The 19,259-nt window shown below is 45.5% G+C and overlaps 1 protein-coding gene across 1 annotated transcript in view; it reads left to right on the top strand.

The window, feature by feature from the left end:
* Sptan1 (spectrin alpha, non-erythrocytic 1) overlaps positions 1-19,259 on the top strand; it is a 66,157-nt gene that overhangs the window by 23,006 nt on the left and 23,892 nt on the right. Inside the window, exons 10-31 of the mRNA XM_051166887.1 lie at positions 1,125-1,226; positions 2,061-2,198; positions 2,351-2,461; positions 3,093-3,170; positions 3,280-3,435; positions 3,625-3,829; positions 4,484-4,665; positions 4,943-5,186; positions 5,344-5,466; positions 5,611-5,828; positions 7,160-7,252; positions 8,429-8,563; positions 9,051-9,199; positions 10,160-10,219; positions 11,307-11,505; positions 13,529-13,633; positions 13,958-13,981; positions 15,062-15,097; positions 16,323-16,370; positions 17,609-17,700; positions 17,949-18,093; positions 18,178-18,359. Of these exons, the coding sequence (XP_051022844.1) occupies positions 1,125-1,226; positions 2,061-2,198; positions 2,351-2,461; positions 3,093-3,170; positions 3,280-3,435; positions 3,625-3,829; positions 4,484-4,665; positions 4,943-5,186; positions 5,344-5,466; positions 5,611-5,828; positions 7,160-7,252; positions 8,429-8,563; positions 9,051-9,199; positions 10,160-10,219; positions 11,307-11,505; positions 13,529-13,633; positions 13,958-13,981; positions 15,062-15,097; positions 16,323-16,370; positions 17,609-17,700; positions 17,949-18,093; positions 18,178-18,359 (2,825 nt within the window). The remainder of the gene's footprint in view (positions 1-1,124; positions 1,227-2,060; positions 2,199-2,350; positions 2,462-3,092; positions 3,171-3,279; positions 3,436-3,624; positions 3,830-4,483; positions 4,666-4,942; positions 5,187-5,343; positions 5,467-5,610; positions 5,829-7,159; positions 7,253-8,428; positions 8,564-9,050; positions 9,200-10,159; positions 10,220-11,306; positions 11,506-13,528; positions 13,634-13,957; positions 13,982-15,061; positions 15,098-16,322; positions 16,371-17,608; positions 17,701-17,948; positions 18,094-18,177; positions 18,360-19,259) is intronic.

Genomic DNA, 19,259 nt, shown 5'->3' with positions numbered 1-19,259 from the left:
CTCTGCTTCCCAAGATGGTGTTGCAGTTTTAATCCCAGTACTACGGAGGTAGAGTCAGATGGATCACTGAGTTCCAGGCCAGCCTGATCTACATAGTGAGTTCCAGGCAAGCCAAGGCTAGACAGTAAGATTCTGTCTTAAAAAAACAAATGCAGGGGGCTGGAGAGATGGCTCAGCGGTTAAGGGCACTGACTGCTCTTCCAGAGGTCCTGAGTTCAATTCCCAGCACCCACATGGTGGCGCACAGCCATCTATAATGTGATCTAATGTGCACTGTATACTTAATAAATAAATATTTAAAAAAAACAAAACAAAACAAAACAAATGCAAAACTTGCACTGAAAGACATTAGAAAAACATTGACTAAATAAAATGACTTACCTAATGTATGGCCAATGGATGGTCTTTACAGTGTAGACATTCAGTGCAGTGCCTGTTAAAAGCCCAACAGAACTGTGAGCCTCTGCAATGAGTAAACTTGAGTCACACACTCACAAAACAAAAAAACAAAAACACAAACAAACAAACAAAAAACCCAAGGCAGTTTTGAGGAATATGCACGAGCAGGGAAGGGATTCACTTTAACCAAGTACTATAAAATTGCAGTAAGCAAGTCTGTATGGCATAAAAAAGAAAGATGGGCAGCAAGTAGGAGAGCTTGAATCTCCATGAGCATGTGGCATGCAGAGCCAGGGGAAAGTGCTTTTTATTGGGCAGATAATTGTTTTCATGTTTTTTTTTTTTTCTTTTCCTTATGGAATTTTACTCATCATTAAACAGCTTTCTGTACTGAAAATATCAGAATTCTCTCCCCCCCTTTTTTTTTTTATTAATTTATTCTTGTTACATCTAAATGGTTATCCTATCCCTTGTATCCTCCCATTCCTCCCTCCCTCCCATTTTCCCCTTACTCCCCTCCCCTATGACTGTGACTGAGGGGGACCTCCTCCCCCTTTATATGCTCATAGGGTATCAAGTCTCTTCTTGGTAGTGTTTTCATGTTTATTTCTTAAGCCGATGGTCAGGAAACACTCTGAACCTTCCACTCCATTTCTTCTCTTAGCAGTCTTCTTTTTATTTGTTATAATTATCAACAATTTGGTGTTGTCTCTTTCATTCTGCAGGGTGAGATTGACGCTCATGAAGATAGCTTTAAGTCTGCAGATGAGTCTGGGCAGGCTCTGCTCACAGCTGGTCACTATGCCTCAGATGAAGTGAGGGAGAAGGTAAGGCAGTGAAAGGGGCTTTTAAAGAGAAAGTTGGGACCAGAGAGTGCTTCATTATTTCTGTGGCCAGTTAGGGGCCCACCATCAAGTGATCCAAGACTCTGCTACAGAGGGGCAGCTTTTGCCTGTAGAGATTTAAAAAGTTGTATGTGGCTGGTCGTGGTGGTAGATACCTTTAAATCCCTGCACTGGAGAGAAGAGGCAAGCAGGTAGATCTCTGTGAGTTTGAGGTCAGTGTGGTCTACATAGCAGATTCCAGACCATCTAGGGCTGCATAAACCCTGTCTTGGAGGGAAGGGAGAAATGTGGGGCCAGGGAAAGGGAGAGGGTGTGTAATATATTGGACCAAGATGCTTTTGTTTTTCCCCCCAATTTCAGGCATGTGTGACATTCCTTATTTTAAAAGAACTTTGTAGAAAGCCAATCCTGTTTTAGTGGTTGGTATGAGTAAGAAACGGGTCACTGTAAGTTGTCCCAGCCATTTATGAACTTACTTAAAAGGACTGTGGTGCCCACTCCATTGACAGCTTTTATTGAAAGTCCGTCTCTATTAACATGATCTCAGTCTTTCATCTACCAGTCACCTTAGCATTTTTACCTAGAATGTTTATGATAATATGACAGTAAATTCTCAGTCAGTCAGCATGGGGTTTTGTGGTTCGCGCGCACACACACTAGTAGCTCTGTAGTATTTCTGTCCATCTTATGATGCTTATGTACGTTAAGTGCTGTTGCATGGAGACATGCCTAAAGGCTAGTTTAAGGACTAGATTATGCTGGGCAGCCCTGTGTCCCCCAGAAGGTGGAAGGTAACTTTGCTTTCCGTTCCCCAAGCTGAACATCCTCTCTGAGGAGAGAACTGCCCTGCTGGAGCTGTGGGAGCTTCGGAGGCAGCAGTACGAGCAGTGCATGGACCTGCAGCTCTTCTACCGTGACACTGAGCAGGTGGACAACTGGATGAGCAAGCAGGAGGTAATGCTCACAGGAGCCCAACTAGCGACGATAGCGATCATCTCACAAGCTTAATTGCCATAGAATAGTTCCTGTGTGTTTTGCCAAAATCTGCTTTTGTTTTCAGGCTCTAGAATAGTAAGCAGCCCATGACGCTTCCTTCCTTTCTCCAGGCATTCCTGCTAAATGAAGATTTGGGTGACTCCTTAGACAGTGTGGAAGCTCTTTTGAAGAAGCATGAGGACTTTGAGAAATCCCTCAGTGCTCAGGAAGAAAAAATCACAGTAAGATTCTTCCCTGTGTCACATGATCCACGAGTAAACAGAGTCCCTTTCTAAGAGGTGTGGGAGCTGTCTGCAGGGTACTCGCAGGAACATGTGAGACCACCATGGCACCATCCCATCTTCTTGCACATGTAGCTTTATGGAGCACAATCACTTGCTTAATGGAAACCTCCCCATTGAGATGCGCCTCTGACACTAAGTCAGAGTAGAGCAGCGTGTGCTTTTCCCACAAAGAGAACACCCCAGGAGGAAGGATAAGAAATGTGTTGACCTACAGCTGACACTGGTGAGTTGCTCGTGCAGCAGCTCATGTCTGCAGCCTTGAGGAAGGAGCAGTCCAGTGTCTTCCAGGCACGTCCACCTACAAGAGAGATGGATGTTCATGTCTGTAGAGCTCTCTGTTGAGAAGCAGATACTCACTGAGAAGAAAATCACAGCAGTATCTCCTAACATTTTAAGTCTAGGATTGTGCATTAGTCTGAGTTCCTGCCTACCCTAGGGCACTTGCAGCTTGTGAGCCACAGGGAGGGCATACCCCTTGGTGGAGTCATGTCAGTGCAAGCCTTGACTGTTGTCTCCATAGCCCAGGCTAGGGCTCTGCTCACAGTGACAACTCTTGCTTCCTTTCTAGGCACTGGATGAGTTTGCAACCAAACTGATCCAGAATAACCACTACGCAATGGAAGATGTGGCCACTCGGCGAGATGCTGTGAGTTCCCTGGCCATGTCATGCTCCTTTCTTGTAGTGTGCAAGTTCCCATTCTGAGTGTCCTTTTGGGGAGTGTAAACGGGACACTCACATGATTTCTTTCTTTCAGCTCCTGAGCCGCCGCAATGCCCTTCATGAGCGGGCCATGCACCGCAGGGCCCAGCTGGCTGATTCCTTCCACCTGCAGCAGTTCTTCCGTGATTCTGATGAGCTCAAAAGTTGGGTCAATGAGAAGATGAAAACTGCCACCGATGAAGCTTATAAAGTAATATACAATCAGTATTGTAGTGTAGTGCTTGTGTTGTAAGCCAAATCCCCTTTCAAAAACTAGTTGTAGCTTAAGCAACAAAAGCAAAGGGGGTTCCACAAACCACACTAACTATGGGTTTTATGGATATGAAACAGTTATATCTACTCAGGTTCAAGGCAGAACCCTTATCTCTTTGATTGGCAGGATCCATCCAACCTGCAAGGGAAAGTCCAGAAGCATCAGGCTTTTGAGGCTGAGCTCTCAGCAAACCAGAGCCGGATTGATGCCCTAGAGAAAGCTGGGCAAAAGCTAATAGATGTCAACCACTATGCTAAGGAAGAGGTAGCAGCTCGTATGAATGAGGTCATCAGTTTGTGGAAGAAACTTCTAGAAGCCACAGAACTGAAAGGTAGGAGAAAATAGATGGTAGGAAAGTGGTTTGTGATAGGAATGTTTGGTAAACTAAACTCTCCTCTCTGGTTCAGCATTCTAGGGCCAGACACCACCCAGGAAAGGCAAGGTGGTGGTTTTGTTGTTAAGAAGTGTTTGCTATGGAGGGGTTACTTGGCTTGGGTTCTTAGGACTTTGATCATCTGGTGTGATTGAAAGTGATGGCTGGAGAGACTAAATGGAATGAATTGAGCCTTCTCACTTAAAATCACAGTTTAGCAGCTGAGTGGTGGTAGCACATTAGCACATGCCTTTAATCCCAGTGCTCAGGAGGCAGAGGCAGGTGGATATCTGTGAGTTTGAGGCCAGCTTGGTCTACAGAGTGAGTTCCAGAACCGCCAGGGTTACATAGAGAAACACTGTTGCCCCCCCCCCAAAAAAAAAAAAAATCACAGTGTCACAGTGGGCCAGAAGTAGCATATGATGGAAGTAAAGATGCTTTCCAAATAGTCTCCAGTTCAGTCTGTAGAATGTATAGCAGAGGGTGACTCCAGAGGTTTTTCTTCACCTATTTAGTAAAATATAGTAAGATCTGACCAGAATGCCATGGCTTATGATCAGTATTAGCAAATCACATTATCCAACAGAAAATTAAACCTTTTTCCTTGAACAGGAATAAAGCTCCGTGAAGCCAACCAGCAGCAGCAATTTAATCGCAATGTTGAGGACATTGAATTGTGGCTGTATGAGGTTGAAGGTCACTTGGCTTCAGATGACTATGGCAAAGACCTCACCAATGTCCAGAACCTCCAGAAGAAGCATGCCCTGCTAGAGGCAGATGTGGCTGCCCACCAGGTGGAGTGGGAAAGTGGGACCTGTAGTGGGCAAGGCAGTGCTGAGTGGGAGAGAGATGAGACTATTCAGAAGAAAGATAAACTTGCAGGCTGTCTTACAGAACTCTATATGCTTCTGCCTAAAGTAGGGGAAACCATGGCAGAACAGAGTAGGACAAACACCATGTCAAGTTTTCTTGGTGTCTGATGAACCCTTGCCCCAAGTAATAGGCTGGAGAGCTGCAGAACGGAGTCTATGAATTGGTTGCAGTCTTTAAACCGTGTCCTCCCGTTGCCAGGATCGGATTGATGGCATCACAATTCAGGCCCGCCAGTTCCAAGATGCTGGCCATTTTGATGCCGAAAACATTAAGAAGAAGCAAGAGGCCCTTGTGGCTCGGTATGAGGCTCTAAAGGAACCCATGGTGGCCCGGAAGCAGAAGCTGGCAGACTCTCTGCGTCTGCAGCAGCTCTTCCGAGATGTGGAGGATGAGGAAACATGGATTCGAGAAAAGGAGCCTATTGCTGCATCCACTAACAGAGGTTAGTCTGTGCCCCAGGGCAGAACCATGCCAGTGCAGCATAAAGGAGATGTGTCAGAGGGAGGGAGGGGAAGTCTAGATCCCTACACTGCAGCCATGGTGGGAACCCAGAGTGACAGTTCAGCTCCAGTTGATGAGGAAATGGATTTTGCTTTTAGGCAAAGATCTAATTGGAGTTCAGAATCTGCTAAAGAAACACCAAGCTTTACAAGCAGAAATTGCTGGGCATGAACCCCGCATCAAAGCAGTGACACAAAAGGGGAACGCCATGGTGGAGGAAGGTGAGCTTTACTCTTCATGCCTTTCCCTATTGGCGTGGAGTGCGTGGACCTGTGCCTGGCCGCCTCAGTCTGTCATATGACTTCAACCAGCCTAACCATGTGAGTTTTGCCGTTACATCCATATAATCACCATCTTCTCTGCAGGCCATTTTGCTGCAGAGGATGTGAAGGCCAAGCTGAGTGAGCTCAACCAGAAATGGGAGGCACTGAAAGCCAAAGCCTCTCAGCGCAGGCAGGACCTAGAGGACTCGCTGCAGGCCCAGCAGTACTTTGCCGATGCCAACGAGGCTGAGTCCTGGATGCGGGAGAAGGAGCCCATTGTGGGCAGTGCCGACTATGGGAAGGATGAGGACTCCGCCGAGGTAGTGCAGACCTGAGCATCCATGTGCTGGGAAGTGGGCCCCGCCTTAGAGTAGAGAGCTAGTGGAAGAGGTGTTCAAGGAAAGGGAACGGATCGTGCAGCTGCTTTTTCAAGTGTTTGGGAATCTTTCTTACTTTTTATTTTAGAAGTTCAGAATAAAAGAGAAGAGCCTGTCACCCACATTTGCTAACATGTACATGGAGACATGTAGTCTGACCAGCATATACAAGCGTGCCAACACCAACAGCTGTGTAAACGTACATGCAATACTCTGTACATACACCAACATGTATCCACCCTCTTTTTCTAATCTGTTGTTTTACTGTAACTCTCATATTTGATTCATGAAGGTCTAGTTGTAGTCTCTAGACCTACCTCTTGACAGTCTTATCAAAAACAGAATAAGAGGTGTGCTCTCTACTCAGTGGTAAAGCACTAGTGTAGCATGTTCACAGTTTTGGATTCCATTCCCAGTACTAAAAACCTCCTCCCCAGGTGGGTTGAGGCTTCACGTGAACAGAACAGTAGTCCCCCAAAAATGAGAGGGCCAAAAACACTGGTGTGTGAGTAGGGAGTGACAAAGTAGTCATATGAGAAGGGATTCTGAGTACACGGGATGCTTTTGTTTATGTGTCTGTATTTTCAGATACTTTGTAACTAGGTGAAGCTGGAGGAGAGAGGGGATTGTAACTCAGCAATATTTCTTTTCTGAAATTAAAAAGTAAAGGGATGGGATTGCAAGGTGGCTCAGTGGGTAAGGCACTTGGGCCAAGCCTGTTGCCCCGAGTTCAATACCCAGGCCCATATTGTGGAATCAGAACTGACTTCTACAAATTGTCCTCTGACCTCCATGTTTGTGCCATGGTATTGTGTGTACATGTGTACACACACACACACACACACACACACACACACACACATACACACACATACACACACACACACAGAGTAAGCCGACATGAATGAGGAAAATTTCATAAGGCCTTACCCCCTACTGAGAGATGATCAGTTTCCTCCAGGGACAAGTTACCATGAAGGTTCTCCAGACCCAAGGGGTCAGCCTTGGGCACAAATACGTATATGCAACAATAAATGTACTCAGTAGAGTTGGTGTGTGTGCAGCAATTGTAGAAAAGGAGGTCATGAGTTGGAGAGTATGGGAGCAGTAGGAGGGGAGAGGGAAGATGGGAATCCACTAGAGATTTTTTAAAAGTACACTATACAAAGTATTAAAAGTAACTTTAAAAGGTAAGGCGTGTACAGGACAGGCAGTAGTCATCTTACGGCAAGGGGCCTCTGAAGGAAGACTCGGCTCCGTGTGTTTGGTTTCAGGCACTGCTCAAAAAGCATGAAGCTTTGATGTCCGATCTCAGCGCCTACGGCAGCAGCATCCAGGCTCTGCGAGAGCAGGCTCAGTCATGCCGGGTGAGTGCTGCTGCTGCCTGCTGTTCAGAGTCCTGAGGGCATGGGGTGGGACATTTACGACTGTGGACAATATTCTTTGGTTTGGGGTTTCTTTCTTTGTGACAAGGTCTTACAAAGGTAGACTAGGCTGGCCGGCTACCTCTACTTCAAGTGCTGGAGTGTGGGGATTAAGGGTACATGCCACCATATATGCTGTGGGCAACATTCTTCTCACACTAAAATCTGCAGTCAGGCATGTTTAATTGAGTTTTTGTTTGGTTGAGTTCCCTCCTCGTTTTTTAGTATTTTAACCACAGGGGTCTCACTTTGTAGTCCAGGCAGGCCTCAAACTAATTCACCCTTCTCTCTGGGCTTCTCAAGTGCTTGATTTTTAGGCATGAGCCATCATACCTGGATTATTTAGTGAAATATATGTTTTAATGAACAACAGCTTAAACAATTTTGGTTGGTTGGTTGGGTTTTTTTTTGTTTGTTTGTTTTGTTTTTTGTTTTTGTTTTTTGTAGCTTCAGTAAAGAACTGTCAAGGATTTGGGTGTGGTAGCACAAACCACTAACCCCAGTACTTAGGAGGCAGAAACACATGGATCTCAAGGATGAATTCAAGGCCAGCCTGGATTACCTAGTTCCAGCTACTAAAACCGCATTGGCTCTTTTCAAAGTTCTTTTTAAACCTTAGGGTCATAGCCAGCTGGTGGTGGCACTTTTATTTTATTTTATTTTATTTTATTTTTATTTTTTTATTTTTTATTAATTTATTCTTGTTACATCTCAATGTTTATCCCATCCCTTGTATCCTCCCATTCCTCCCCCCCCCCATTTTCCCATTATTCCCCTCCCCTATGACTGTTCCTGAGGGGGATTACGTCCCCCTTAGAGCACACTTTTAATCATAGCACTCGGGAGACAGGCAGAGCCAGATCTCTGTGAATTTTAGGCCAGCCTGATCTACAGAGCAAATTCTAGGACAGCCAAAGCTACATAGAGAAACCCTGTCTTGAGAAAACAAACAAAAAACAAAAAATAGTTCCAGGGTTAAATAGAGAGAGGCTCTGTCTTAAAAACAAAACAAAAAATTAAAGGCAAACTCTGAGAAGTGTTTTTGATGTATCTGTTGAAGTTGAGCTGTTCTGTGCTTGAGTGGCATTTACTCACTTTGTCTTCTCTTTGGATTGTTAGCAACAAGTGGCACCCATGGATGATGAGACTGGGAAGGAGCTAGTCCTGGCTCTCTATGACTATCAAGAGAAGAGCCCTCGAGAGGTCACCATGAAGAAAGGGGATATCCTCACCTTGCTCAACAGCACCAACAAGGCAAGAAACATGGGTGTGCTCCGCTGGATATCGTGGGTAGAATAGGAAGAGATCAGGAGGTTACTTTATCCGACTGGGATCCCGGTTACTCTTTAATTTTTCTAGAGCCACATGTGACTAAGGCAGTAGTAGGTGAATCCTCTTGAGTCTGATATGTGCAGCTGGTTCTTAGAGTCACCTGCAGGATATTCAAAATCGTGTCCCCGGGGAACATTCTGAGCTCTGGGCTGTCTGCTCCAAAACTTGTACTGTTGGTAGTGGTTTTTTAAGGTGCTGGCCACGAAGACAGGGCCTCATGGGGGCTGGGCAAGCTTATACCTTGGGTGTACATGTGTGCACACACTTGTAGGACACACAGAGAGACACAACATGAAAAAATAACAAGCTGGGCAGTGGTGACACATACGTTTAATCAAATAGGCCAGTGTAAACTCTATCTTTCTTGGGAAGAGACTCAGCCTTCAGTCCTCTCCTTTTCCTCCCTTAGGATTGGTGGAAAGTGGAAGTGAATGATCGTCAGGGTTTTGTGCCTGCTGCGTATGTGAAGAAGCTGGACCCCGCCCAGTCCGCCTCAAGGGAGAACCTCCTGGAAGAGCAGGGCAGCATCGCTCTGCGTCAGGGGCAGATCGACAACCAGTAAGGGTTCTTACACACAGCACAGGCTAGACAGCTCTTAGGGCTTAATCCAGTCCTCAAGCCAGACACAGGCAGTGTGGTGGGCTCTCTGGAGCCCTCGCTCCTCTTTTCTGTTTTCCTCCAGTCTCCCTATTAGCACCAAGATTCTTGACTAATACCGTAATCTGACTTGTTTTTCTGTACTTCTGAGCCACTTTTTCTAAACCCATTTTACTATTTGGTAAAGTGTTAGCCTTTGTCTTGTAGACAAGATTCTTTTTGGGTTGAATTTTCAGCTATCTCACCCCTTGGCTCTGTCTCCCTTTGGACCACTGCTACCTGGGGAGCTGTTCTCTTCCATAGCTTTGTGTTCAGAGAATGCAATTAATTTTTTAAGCCGGTTTTCTCCTTGACACATGGATTGCCCTTTGCCTGTCCTATAGTGCACATCTTACTCTGTTAATAAAGTCAACAACTTTGGGCACCTAGGAAATACCCAGGCAGTATATTTCTAAGTCTAATATAGCTTAGAATAATAGAGCTTTTCTGTACACTTGGAGATTCTTTTACTGTTACTTGGGTTTGTGTTATTATCACAGCCCTGGGTCTTACATATGAGACACAACTGTTGATGGAGATAGTGTTGCTGAACTGGTTATTAGAGTCAGCAGTGTCCTTCAAGTCTGTTTTGTCCCCTGGCCTTGCTCTGTGCAGTTAAGCATCTGCAGTACAGGGAATGCTGCCTTACATATAGCAGACTTCTCAGAAACATGAAGGTAAACTAACCCTCTCGTTTAATTTTCGGGCTGTTTCTCCACTGATTTCACTCATGGCATAGGCTGCTTCTAAGAGCTTCTGAAGGAGTCCTAAGTTTTCCCACTTGAAGCATCTGCCGTCGCGGCACCAGTCGGAGCTGCTGCTTTTCATTCCCACGTTAACCCCACTAATGTGTGCATGCTTTTGCTGTACCCCTCTGTGCAGGACACGCATAACTAAGGAGGCCGGCAGTGTATCTCTGCGTATGAAACAGGTGGAAGAACTGTGAGTAGGCTGAGAGCCTCCTGAGCTCCCCATGTCCACTGCCACACCTGTCCATTCTTCCTCTGCTGCTTTCTCCAGAGCACTTGTCCTTTCAGAAAGAGGTGGTGCAGGGAACCTGCCGCATTGTCCACGCCTTGGCTGGCTGTGGAAGAGCTCTCATGAACTCCTCTCCGGGTTGCTTCTGCTTGCTTGTGTTTGGAATGGTGTTGGTTCACTTCAGTTGTGTGGTAGAGCAGGAGCAGGCTCTGCTCCATAACCCTGCAGCCAGCTCTGCTCTGTTCCTTCGTAAGGAGGAAACGAATGCTTACTTAGAGCTTGAAGACTCTGATTCCTGGTGACTTGTTACTTTTTATTTGTTAGGGAAACTTAGATTTAGTGATGATTTTCAGATTTTTCTTTAACTTTGAATTTCATTTCTTACTCAGATTTGTTGTGTTTGTGTCTCTGAAGGCAGTGGCGGTTCAGGTTTTTTATCTCTTAGTCCTCACAGGTTAGAACATTCCTTGATTCTTAGGTCTTGTAGGTGATGAGTTGTATACATACTCTGCATGCTGCCTGATACGCTTTCATTGCACACAACTACACAGGTCACTGTGGAAGTGTCCTACTGGTGAGAGATGGAGCATTCTGTATTAGACTGTTTTGAAGCTCATGTCTTCCCCCACTCAGGGGCTGCTCAGAGAATTATAAAAACCAAGAACATCCCTTTTGTACTTAGTTTCATCTTTTTGTAGCTTCATCACATTTCCTCTCCAATATAGTCGCATGAGCCTTTGGTTTCTGTGCTAAGTGCCTGTTTTAGGCTCCTGTGATCATAAGAGTTGCAAAATTGGCCTGGGGATAAGTGTGCCTGCACTGTGGTAGCCCCACCAGTTATGACCAGTGCAGTGTGTGCTCATCCTAAGGCTGTGGTCTGGGCGCCTGGTATCTTCATCTTCATGTGCTCTGATCCTTTGTTGCTAGGCATCATCATTACAACTCATGCCTTGGATCACATCTCAGATGCCTGGTAGTTGTCCTGTGTTAGCAACTGTAGTGAGCTGACTGCCTTCCTTGCCCATTTTCTCACCCTTTTGACTTCTGTCAGATACCAGTCTTTGCTGGAACTGGGTGAGAAGAGGAAAGGCATGTTGGAGAAGAGTTGTAAGAAGTTCATGTTGTTCCGGGAAGCGAATGAGCTACAGCAATGGATCAATGAGAAGGAAGCTGCTCTAACGAGTGAAGAGGTTGGCGCAGACTTGGAGCAGGTTGAGGTGCTGCAGAAGAAGTTTGATGACTTCCAGAAGGTGTGTGAAGTTTGCAGTGTGGCTGAAAAGTTGTGTGGCTCTTGGGACTGAAGGGATGGCTCAGCAGGAAGGACACCCAGACGAGCCAGGTTCCATTCCCCAGCACCCACATTGTGGCTCACAACTGTCTGTAACTCTAGTTTTCTTCCTCCACAGGTACTAGGCACAAACTTGATATACAAACACTCATGCAGGCAAAACAACATATATATATATATATATATAATTAATAATTTTTTAAAAATCTAAGGAGATGGAGAGATGGTTTAGAGGTTAAAAGCACCAACTACTCTTGCAGAGGGTGTGGTTTGATTCCATGGTGGCTTACAACTGCCTATAATCCAGTGTGTGGTACACAGACATATATGTAGACAAAAAGTAAAGTTCTTAAAGAAAAAAATTTGAAAAAAAATGGCATTTAAAAAAAGTTTTTTAAAGAGTTGGTTCTTGCTGGGCATGGTGGTGCATACCTGTAATTCCAGCCCTGGGAGGCAAAGGGCAGGTGGGTCTCTGAGTGGACAGCCAACTTCAAAGCCATCCTTCTCTATAAAGTGAGTTCCAACACAACCAAGGCTATACAGAGAGACCCTGTTCCTCCCAAAAAATGTGGGGGTGGGTTGGTTCTCAGAACAGTGAGATGGCTCATTGGGTTCTACGAGGCTCTAGATTATTCTGAGTTCATTCTCCAAGACCCATATGGTGGAAGAAGCGAACCAACTTTCACACATTATCCTTTTGACTTTATGCATGCACTGTGGCACACTCACACCACACAGAAAAATAATAACAAAACAAAACAAAATTCTCATGCTTCTCTTGAGGCTGACTACAGATTACTGAACTGAAGATAACATGGAGTGTACAGTCTCTATGACTTAGAATAATTTCTGCAGCTTCTGTGTTTGTTCAGAGCCAGAGGTGCGTAGCTCCTTTTAAATGGACTTAATTAGCTTTTGGACCAATTTTAAGGAAAGGCAATGTTCTTTGTTTTTTTGTTGAACTTGAACTTTTGAACCTCCTGCATTCCCTTCCCAGGTGTTGTGATTACAGGTGTACATCAGAACAGCCAGTTTTGTGCAGTGATAGGGATAGAACCCAGGAGAGCTACATCTGCATCCTTAGCCTGGTTTGGTTTGTTCTGTTTTGAGACAGTGTCCCTTGTAGGCCATGCTGGTGTTTAATTTTCCATGTAGGCCATACTAGCCTTGAACTCCTCCTGATTCTCTTGTCTGCTTCCCCAAGTGCTGGGATTATAAACACACACCATCACTATCAGTGCTTCTGTGTGTGTGTGTGTGTGTGTGTGTGTGTGTGTGTGTGTGTGTAAGAACCTTCTAAAATACTCAATCGTTGTATGTTTTTAGTTTTTTGCCAAAGGACCATGCTGAGTAGTTCAGGTTGGCTTGGAACTCACTGGGTAGGGATCAAGCTGTTACTTAGATCATATATAGATTCCACATACACGTGCGTCACACACAGTGGGGGGGAGCACTCTTAAGTTAAGCAATATGTGCAATATCCATACAATTGAATGTTACCAGCCTCAAAAAAGGAATGGAGTCTACAAGGATGAACTTTGAGAACACTACATTAAAAAAAGATGCTTGGTGTGGTCGTTGCATTAATCCCCTGTAATCCCAGCACTTGGGGAGGCAGAGACAGATGAGTGTCTCTGAGTTTGAGGCCAGCCTGGTCTACATAGTGAGTTCCTGACTAGTCAAGGGTATGTAGTGCGACCTCTGTCTCAGAAACGTTCACATCAGCTGGCCATGGTGGCACGCACTCTAGTCCCAGCACTGGGGGGAGGCAGAGGCAGACGAACCTCGGTGAGTTTGAGGCCGGCCTGGTCTACAAAGCGAGTCTAGGACAGCCAGGACTACCCAGAGAAACCCTGTCTCAAGAAGCCAAACCAAACAAAAAACAAAAAAACTTTAAAAGTTCATGCCATGGATTCTGAATTCTGTGTTCCTTTCTCCCTTAACTTGCTCTTGTGTGTTTAATTATTGTGGCTTTTACTTTAAAGGATCTGAAAGCCAATGAGTCTCGGCTGAAGGACATTAACAAAGTAGCTGAAGACCTGGAGTCTGAAGGTCTGATGGCAGAGGAAGTGCAGGCTGTACAGCAGCAGGTAGGTGTCTGAACCTTGGATCCAGGCTCTTTGTTGAGTCCTTCATAGCCCCAGCGGTCAGATTTTATAACAGGTTTGAGGCCTGTGTACTTCACCCTTCGTCCTATGCTCTCCCTAAACCCATGGAAGTTGAAGTCTGTGATGCCCTTGGCTTCAGGTTCGTAAGTTCCTAAAATAGATAAATGTTCTGCACATAAACATTGTATTTTAGAGTTCTGCTAGCTTTCCAGTCTGTTTTCTGTGACACTCTGTCCACTTACACTTACTGCATGACATTCTGAGGCACGTCTCCTCTGTAACACTGCTTGCTTTCTCTCCTTACAGGAGGTGTATGGCACGATGCCCAGGGTAAGTCCCAGGGGTTCCATGTATGACTCAAACTTAGCAGGGATTTAGATCTTGGGAAGAATGTGAAGGCAAGAGCTGCTGAATGACAGACCTTTTGTTGTATAAAATATGAAAAAGAGGATCTGGACATCTGTGCTGCCTGTCATTCTCCAGAACAAAAGCGAGGGGTGTGGGTGGGGTTTTTTTGTTACGGTGTTGCTATGTAGGCCACGTTGGCATGGAACTCATTATATGTAGCTCAGACCCGCTGCAGTTCCACAGTCCTTCTGCCTCAGCCTCCCTAATGCTGGGATTGCAGGAGCTTTCCAAAATATGTCTGATCATTCTTTGTCTTTCTAAAAAATTTTCCCCAACACCAAGGGAGAAAATGCAAAGAATTCTATGAATATGGCATCAAGAAAAGATGACCATTATATTGAACTTTTTTCTTTTTTCTTTCTTTCTTTCTTTTTTTTTTTTGTTTGTTTGTTTGTTTTGTTTGGGGGGTTTTTTTTTGTTTTTGTTTTGTTTTGTTTTTTGAGACAAGGTTTCTCTGTGTATCCTTGGCTATCCTAAACTCACTTTGTGGACCAGGCTGGCCTTGAACTCACAGCAATCCACCTGTCTCTGCCTCCCAAGTGCTGGGATGAAAGGTGTGAGCCACCATGCCTGGCTTACATTGAACTGTTTTCATTCCTTCCATCTCCTCTAATGTATTTGGAAAAAAGTAGAGAGCTGTAGAGTTGGCTCAGCAGTTACAAGTCCTTGTTGCTTGTACAGAGAAACTGAATTGGGTTCCAGCACCCACATGTTCCAGAGGATCTCTCTCTTCTGAACACCCTGCACTAGGCATGCAGATGATGCACATGCACACACAGACAAAACACTCACACTCAAAAATTAATCTTAAAAAAGGGAAGAAGGGTTTTCTTTGTGTTAGATGATTCTTTTCAGCCAGCCGTGGGTTGGTTGCTGGACAGTCAGCTCTGAGTTTCAGGGTGGTGCAGATGAGCTGTTGGGATTCCTTTGGGATCACAGTTACTGACTGGGAAGATTCTGTGCTCTATGACAAGCTGCCTAAACTCTTCCTTCTTTGTCTAGGATGAAGCAGATGCCAAGACAGCCTCCCCGTGGAAGGTGAGGGCTCCTTTGCACATTATTAGTTCCAAGTGTTTTGCAGGAACTTGCAGCATCTTATTTCTTTCTTGTGTGCCTTTTTCTTGCTGTCCAGCTTGTTGCAAACTTTCACTTGGTTGGTGTGGCCTTCTTCTAACGTTAGTGGCTGTGTTCTGTTGTCTGTGGAACTTGGAGGCTTAATACAACAGAAGCAGAGTACAACTCACCTGGGTGTTACCCCGCAGGATGGCAGTCCTGTGGAAATGGTGTGAACAGGATAGTGACTGAGGGTGGGAATGACAGTATACCTCCTGTCCATTATCTCAGTGACCTTATCAGTAGCCAGAAGAGACCTGTGTGTATAAGGTTCCACCTCCAGAGCAGGAAGAGGGGGAACAAGTTACCCTACAGCAGACATCATGCTGACAATGCAGGGGTAGCGCTGCATCTGAACAGCAGAGCTCTACCAAGGAGTGTGGAAGGAGCCTTGATACACTGTACTTCCAGCTAAGCTCACCACCGGCTGCACACATTTTAGTTTTGCAGCACCTTCTCTTCTGGCTCAGTTCTTGTAAGACTTTGTTCAAGCTACAAACAAGTTACAGATAGACTTCTGTGTCTCATGAAAGTACATTCTCATACTTGTGTTTTTTTTTTTTTTTTTTTTTAAAGCAGGGTGGGGATTTTTCTCGTTTGATTCAATTCTCTGTGTTCTACTGTTACCTTTTCTCATAGCAAAATTTAATGGACAGCTTCTATCTGAATGTTCTGCCAAGATCTTCTAGCAACGGGTTTTTGTTTCTTTGTTTGTTTGGTTTTCAAGTCAAGGTTTCTCTGTGTAGCCTTGGCTGTCCTGGATTTGTAGACCAGGCTGGTCTTAAACTCACAGAGATCCGAGTTCTGGGAAGGGGGGGGTGAAGCAGGGGGAGGGGAAGGAGGGAGGGAGAAAGGTGGAGGAGGGGGCTTCCCTGTTTAGCCTTGGCTGTCCCATACTCACTTTAGACCATGCTGGACTTGAACTCACAGATATTCAAGTGCTGTGGTAACAGATGTGTGTCACTGCTCCCAGCTTACTTGGTGTGTTTTCTTACACCTTTCTGGTAGTTGGAGTGTTTGTTAGCATTTCTGCTTTAATATTGCCAGTGTCTATGTAAGGTAGGAGGGTTGCCTGTTGGGACCTACTTAGTGGTCCTAGCAGATCTGTCTCTTCAGTGGACAGTCTCTTGACTGGTTTCTCCTCTCGCAGTCCGCTCGCCTGATGGTCCACACAGTGGCCACCTTCAACTCCATCAAGGTAAGAAGTGGTGTCCTTGCTTTTCTTTACTATGTTCCTTCTTTTGACTCCAGTAGAGGCTGTGTCCTTATCACTGGAGCATGTTATGACCAGGCCCACTTCCAAGGGTCTCAGAAACTACTCAAACATTGTCATGTCTAGAGTCATGAAAAAGCTTGCTCAAGTTTCTTTCTTTCTTTTTTCCTGGTTGGTTGGTTGGTTGGTTGGTTTTTCGAGACAGAGTTTTCTCTGTGTAACAGCTCTGGAGGCTGGCCTTGAACTCACGAGATCCACCTGCCTCTGCCTCCCAAGTGTTGGGATTAAAGGCCTGTGCCGCCACCACCTGGCCTTTGCTCAAGTTTCTTGACTCAGACTTCAATCTGACTGTGTCTTGGTTACTTTTTGGTTTGGTTTGATTTGGTTTTTCAAGATAGGATTTCTCTGTGTAACAGCTCTGGCTGTCCGGGACTCTTCTTTGTAGACCAGGCTGACCTAGAACTCATAGAGATCCACTTGCCGCTGCCTCCTGGGTTTAAAGACATGTACCACCATGCCTGGCTCTACTTTTTTATTTCTGTGACAAACACTGTGACCAAGGCAATTTATAGATTTTTTTTTTAAGTGTTTAATGAGGCTTATGGTTCCAGGTTACAGACCATGATAACATGGTAGCAGGAACAGCTAAGACTTCTCTTATTGTACAAACAGGAAGTAGGGGAATACATTGAGAATGGCCAATCTTTTAAAACCTTAAAGCCTACTCCCAACTCCCAGTGACACATCTTCCCCAATAAAGCCAAAAAGTTCACCCATTGGGGACCAAGCCTGTGGGGCCATTCTTACTCAGACCAGCACAGAGCAGTACTGAAAACCTTGATGGGCATTTCTAGTAGAACAGGAGCCTTGAGGACTCACTGTGCCTCCTGCCTGCACTCACTTCCCTAGATGTATGTGCTCTGGCCCAAGGCGGCATTGCTTGTAGTACTGAAGGAAGACTCTGAGATGTCTCCCTTTGGCAGTTATTTGTAATGTATGTGCCACGTGCCCAGCACCAATGGTAGTTTCTCCCAGTCTTTCACAGATGGTTCCTAGGTCAGGCATTTGGGGGATTCTTAGGCTTTTTGATCTCCGGAAGGTTGCTGTTGTGGTTGGTTGTGGTGGAAGGAAGGTTGGAAATGGAAACTTACAGGTGCATACTTTGCTCTGGTTGTGGGTGTGCTAGAACAGGTTAGAGAGCTGACACTGCCATTCTCCTGCAGGAACTGAATGAGCGTTGGCGGTCCCTACAACAGCTGGCTGAGGAACGCAGCCAGCTCTTGGGCAGTGCACACGAAGTACAGAGGTTCCACAGGTGAGGTACCCAGCGTTAGCTGGGGCAGGAAGAAATAAGGACTCTGCCCCTCAGAGATGGAGCTTGCTGAGTGGAACTTGAGCATACAGACTAATGTTTGGGCCCTTAACACCGAAGCCATATAAGAAACAGGGAGTGGATGCTGTTAATACTGCTGGGACAGAATGTGTGTAACCATAACAGACACAAGTGCCAGCCCAGGGACACAAGCAGTGGTGCTTGGCACTCACCATATGTCTTACCTACAGAGATGCTGATGAAACCAAAGAATGGATTGAAGAGAAGAATCAAGCTCTGAACACAGACAATTACGGCCATGATTTAGCCAGTGTCCAGGCCCTGCAGCGCAAACACGAAGGCTTCGAGAGAGACCTTGCAGCTCTTGGTGACAAGGTGAGAGATGCCTGGGGAAAGCTTAGGTCTAAAGTCTGCTACGCAGAGCTCTTTCCCTGAACATTCTTACTGCTCTTTGCGTAGGTGAATTCTCTTGGGGAGACAGCCCAGCGCCTGATCCAGTCTCATCCTGAATCTGCAGAGGACTTAAAAGAAAAGTGCACAGAGTTAAATCAGGCCTGGACCAGCCTAGGGAAGCGTGCGGACCAGCGCAAGGCCAAATTGGGTGACTCCCATGACCTGCAACGCTTCCTTAGTGATTTCCGGTAAAAAAAAAAAAACCATGTCTCTTAGTTATGTTTCTATTTTTGTGATAAAACACTGAGACAAAGTCAACTTACGCAGGAAACTGTGTATTTGGGGCTCACAGTTACAGAGAGTTAATAGTTCATGACCATCATGACAAGGCGCATGGCAGAAGTCAGGCACTGGAGCAGTAACTGAGAGCTTTTTGTTTGGTTTTAGTTTTGGTTTTTGGGTTGTTTATTTTTTGTTTGGTTGGTTGGTTTTGGTTTTCAAGACAAGGTTTCTCTGTTGGCCTTGGCAGTCCTGGAGTCACTTTGTAGACCAGCCTGGCCTCAAACTCACAAAGATCCACCTGCCTCTGCCTCCCAAGAGCTGGGAATAAAGGTGTGTGCCACCGCCACCCGGCTTTTTTTGTTGTTGTTGTTTTTTGGTTTTTGTTTTTTTGTTTTTCAAGACAGAATTTCTCTGTGTAGCCTTGGCTGTCCTGGAATTGCTTTGTAGACCAGGCTGGCCTCAAGCTCATAGCGATCTGCCTGCCTCTGCCTCCCGAGTGCTGGGATTAAAGGCGTACGCCACCACACCTGGCAAAGATTTGTTTATTTATTATGTATACAGTGCTCTGCCAGCATGTATACCTACAGGTCAGAAGAAGGCATCAGATCACATTATAGATGGTTGTAAGCCACCATGTAGTTGCTGGGAATTGAACTCAGGACCTCTGGAAGAGCAGGCAGTGCTCTTAACCACTGAGCTGCTGTCCAGCCCAGCAAACTCCTTATTCCTCTGGCTCTTAACATCTTTCTGCCCCATCTTCTGCAATGATCCTGAGCCTTAGGTGCAGGCCTTGTGTTGTAGGTACATCAGTTGGAACTGGGCTTTACAACTCTGCATTTTGATTAGTTATGGTTTTCTATATTGTT

The sequence above is a fragment of the Acomys russatus genome, chromosome 24 (genome assembly GCF_903995435.1).
Source record: "Acomys russatus chromosome 24, mAcoRus1.1, whole genome shotgun sequence".
NCBI lineage: Eukaryota > Metazoa > Chordata > Mammalia > Rodentia > Muridae > Acomys > Acomys russatus.
The sequence above is the reverse complement of the archived record's forward strand: the minus strand, read 5'-3'. Positions and strand labels throughout refer to the sequence as shown.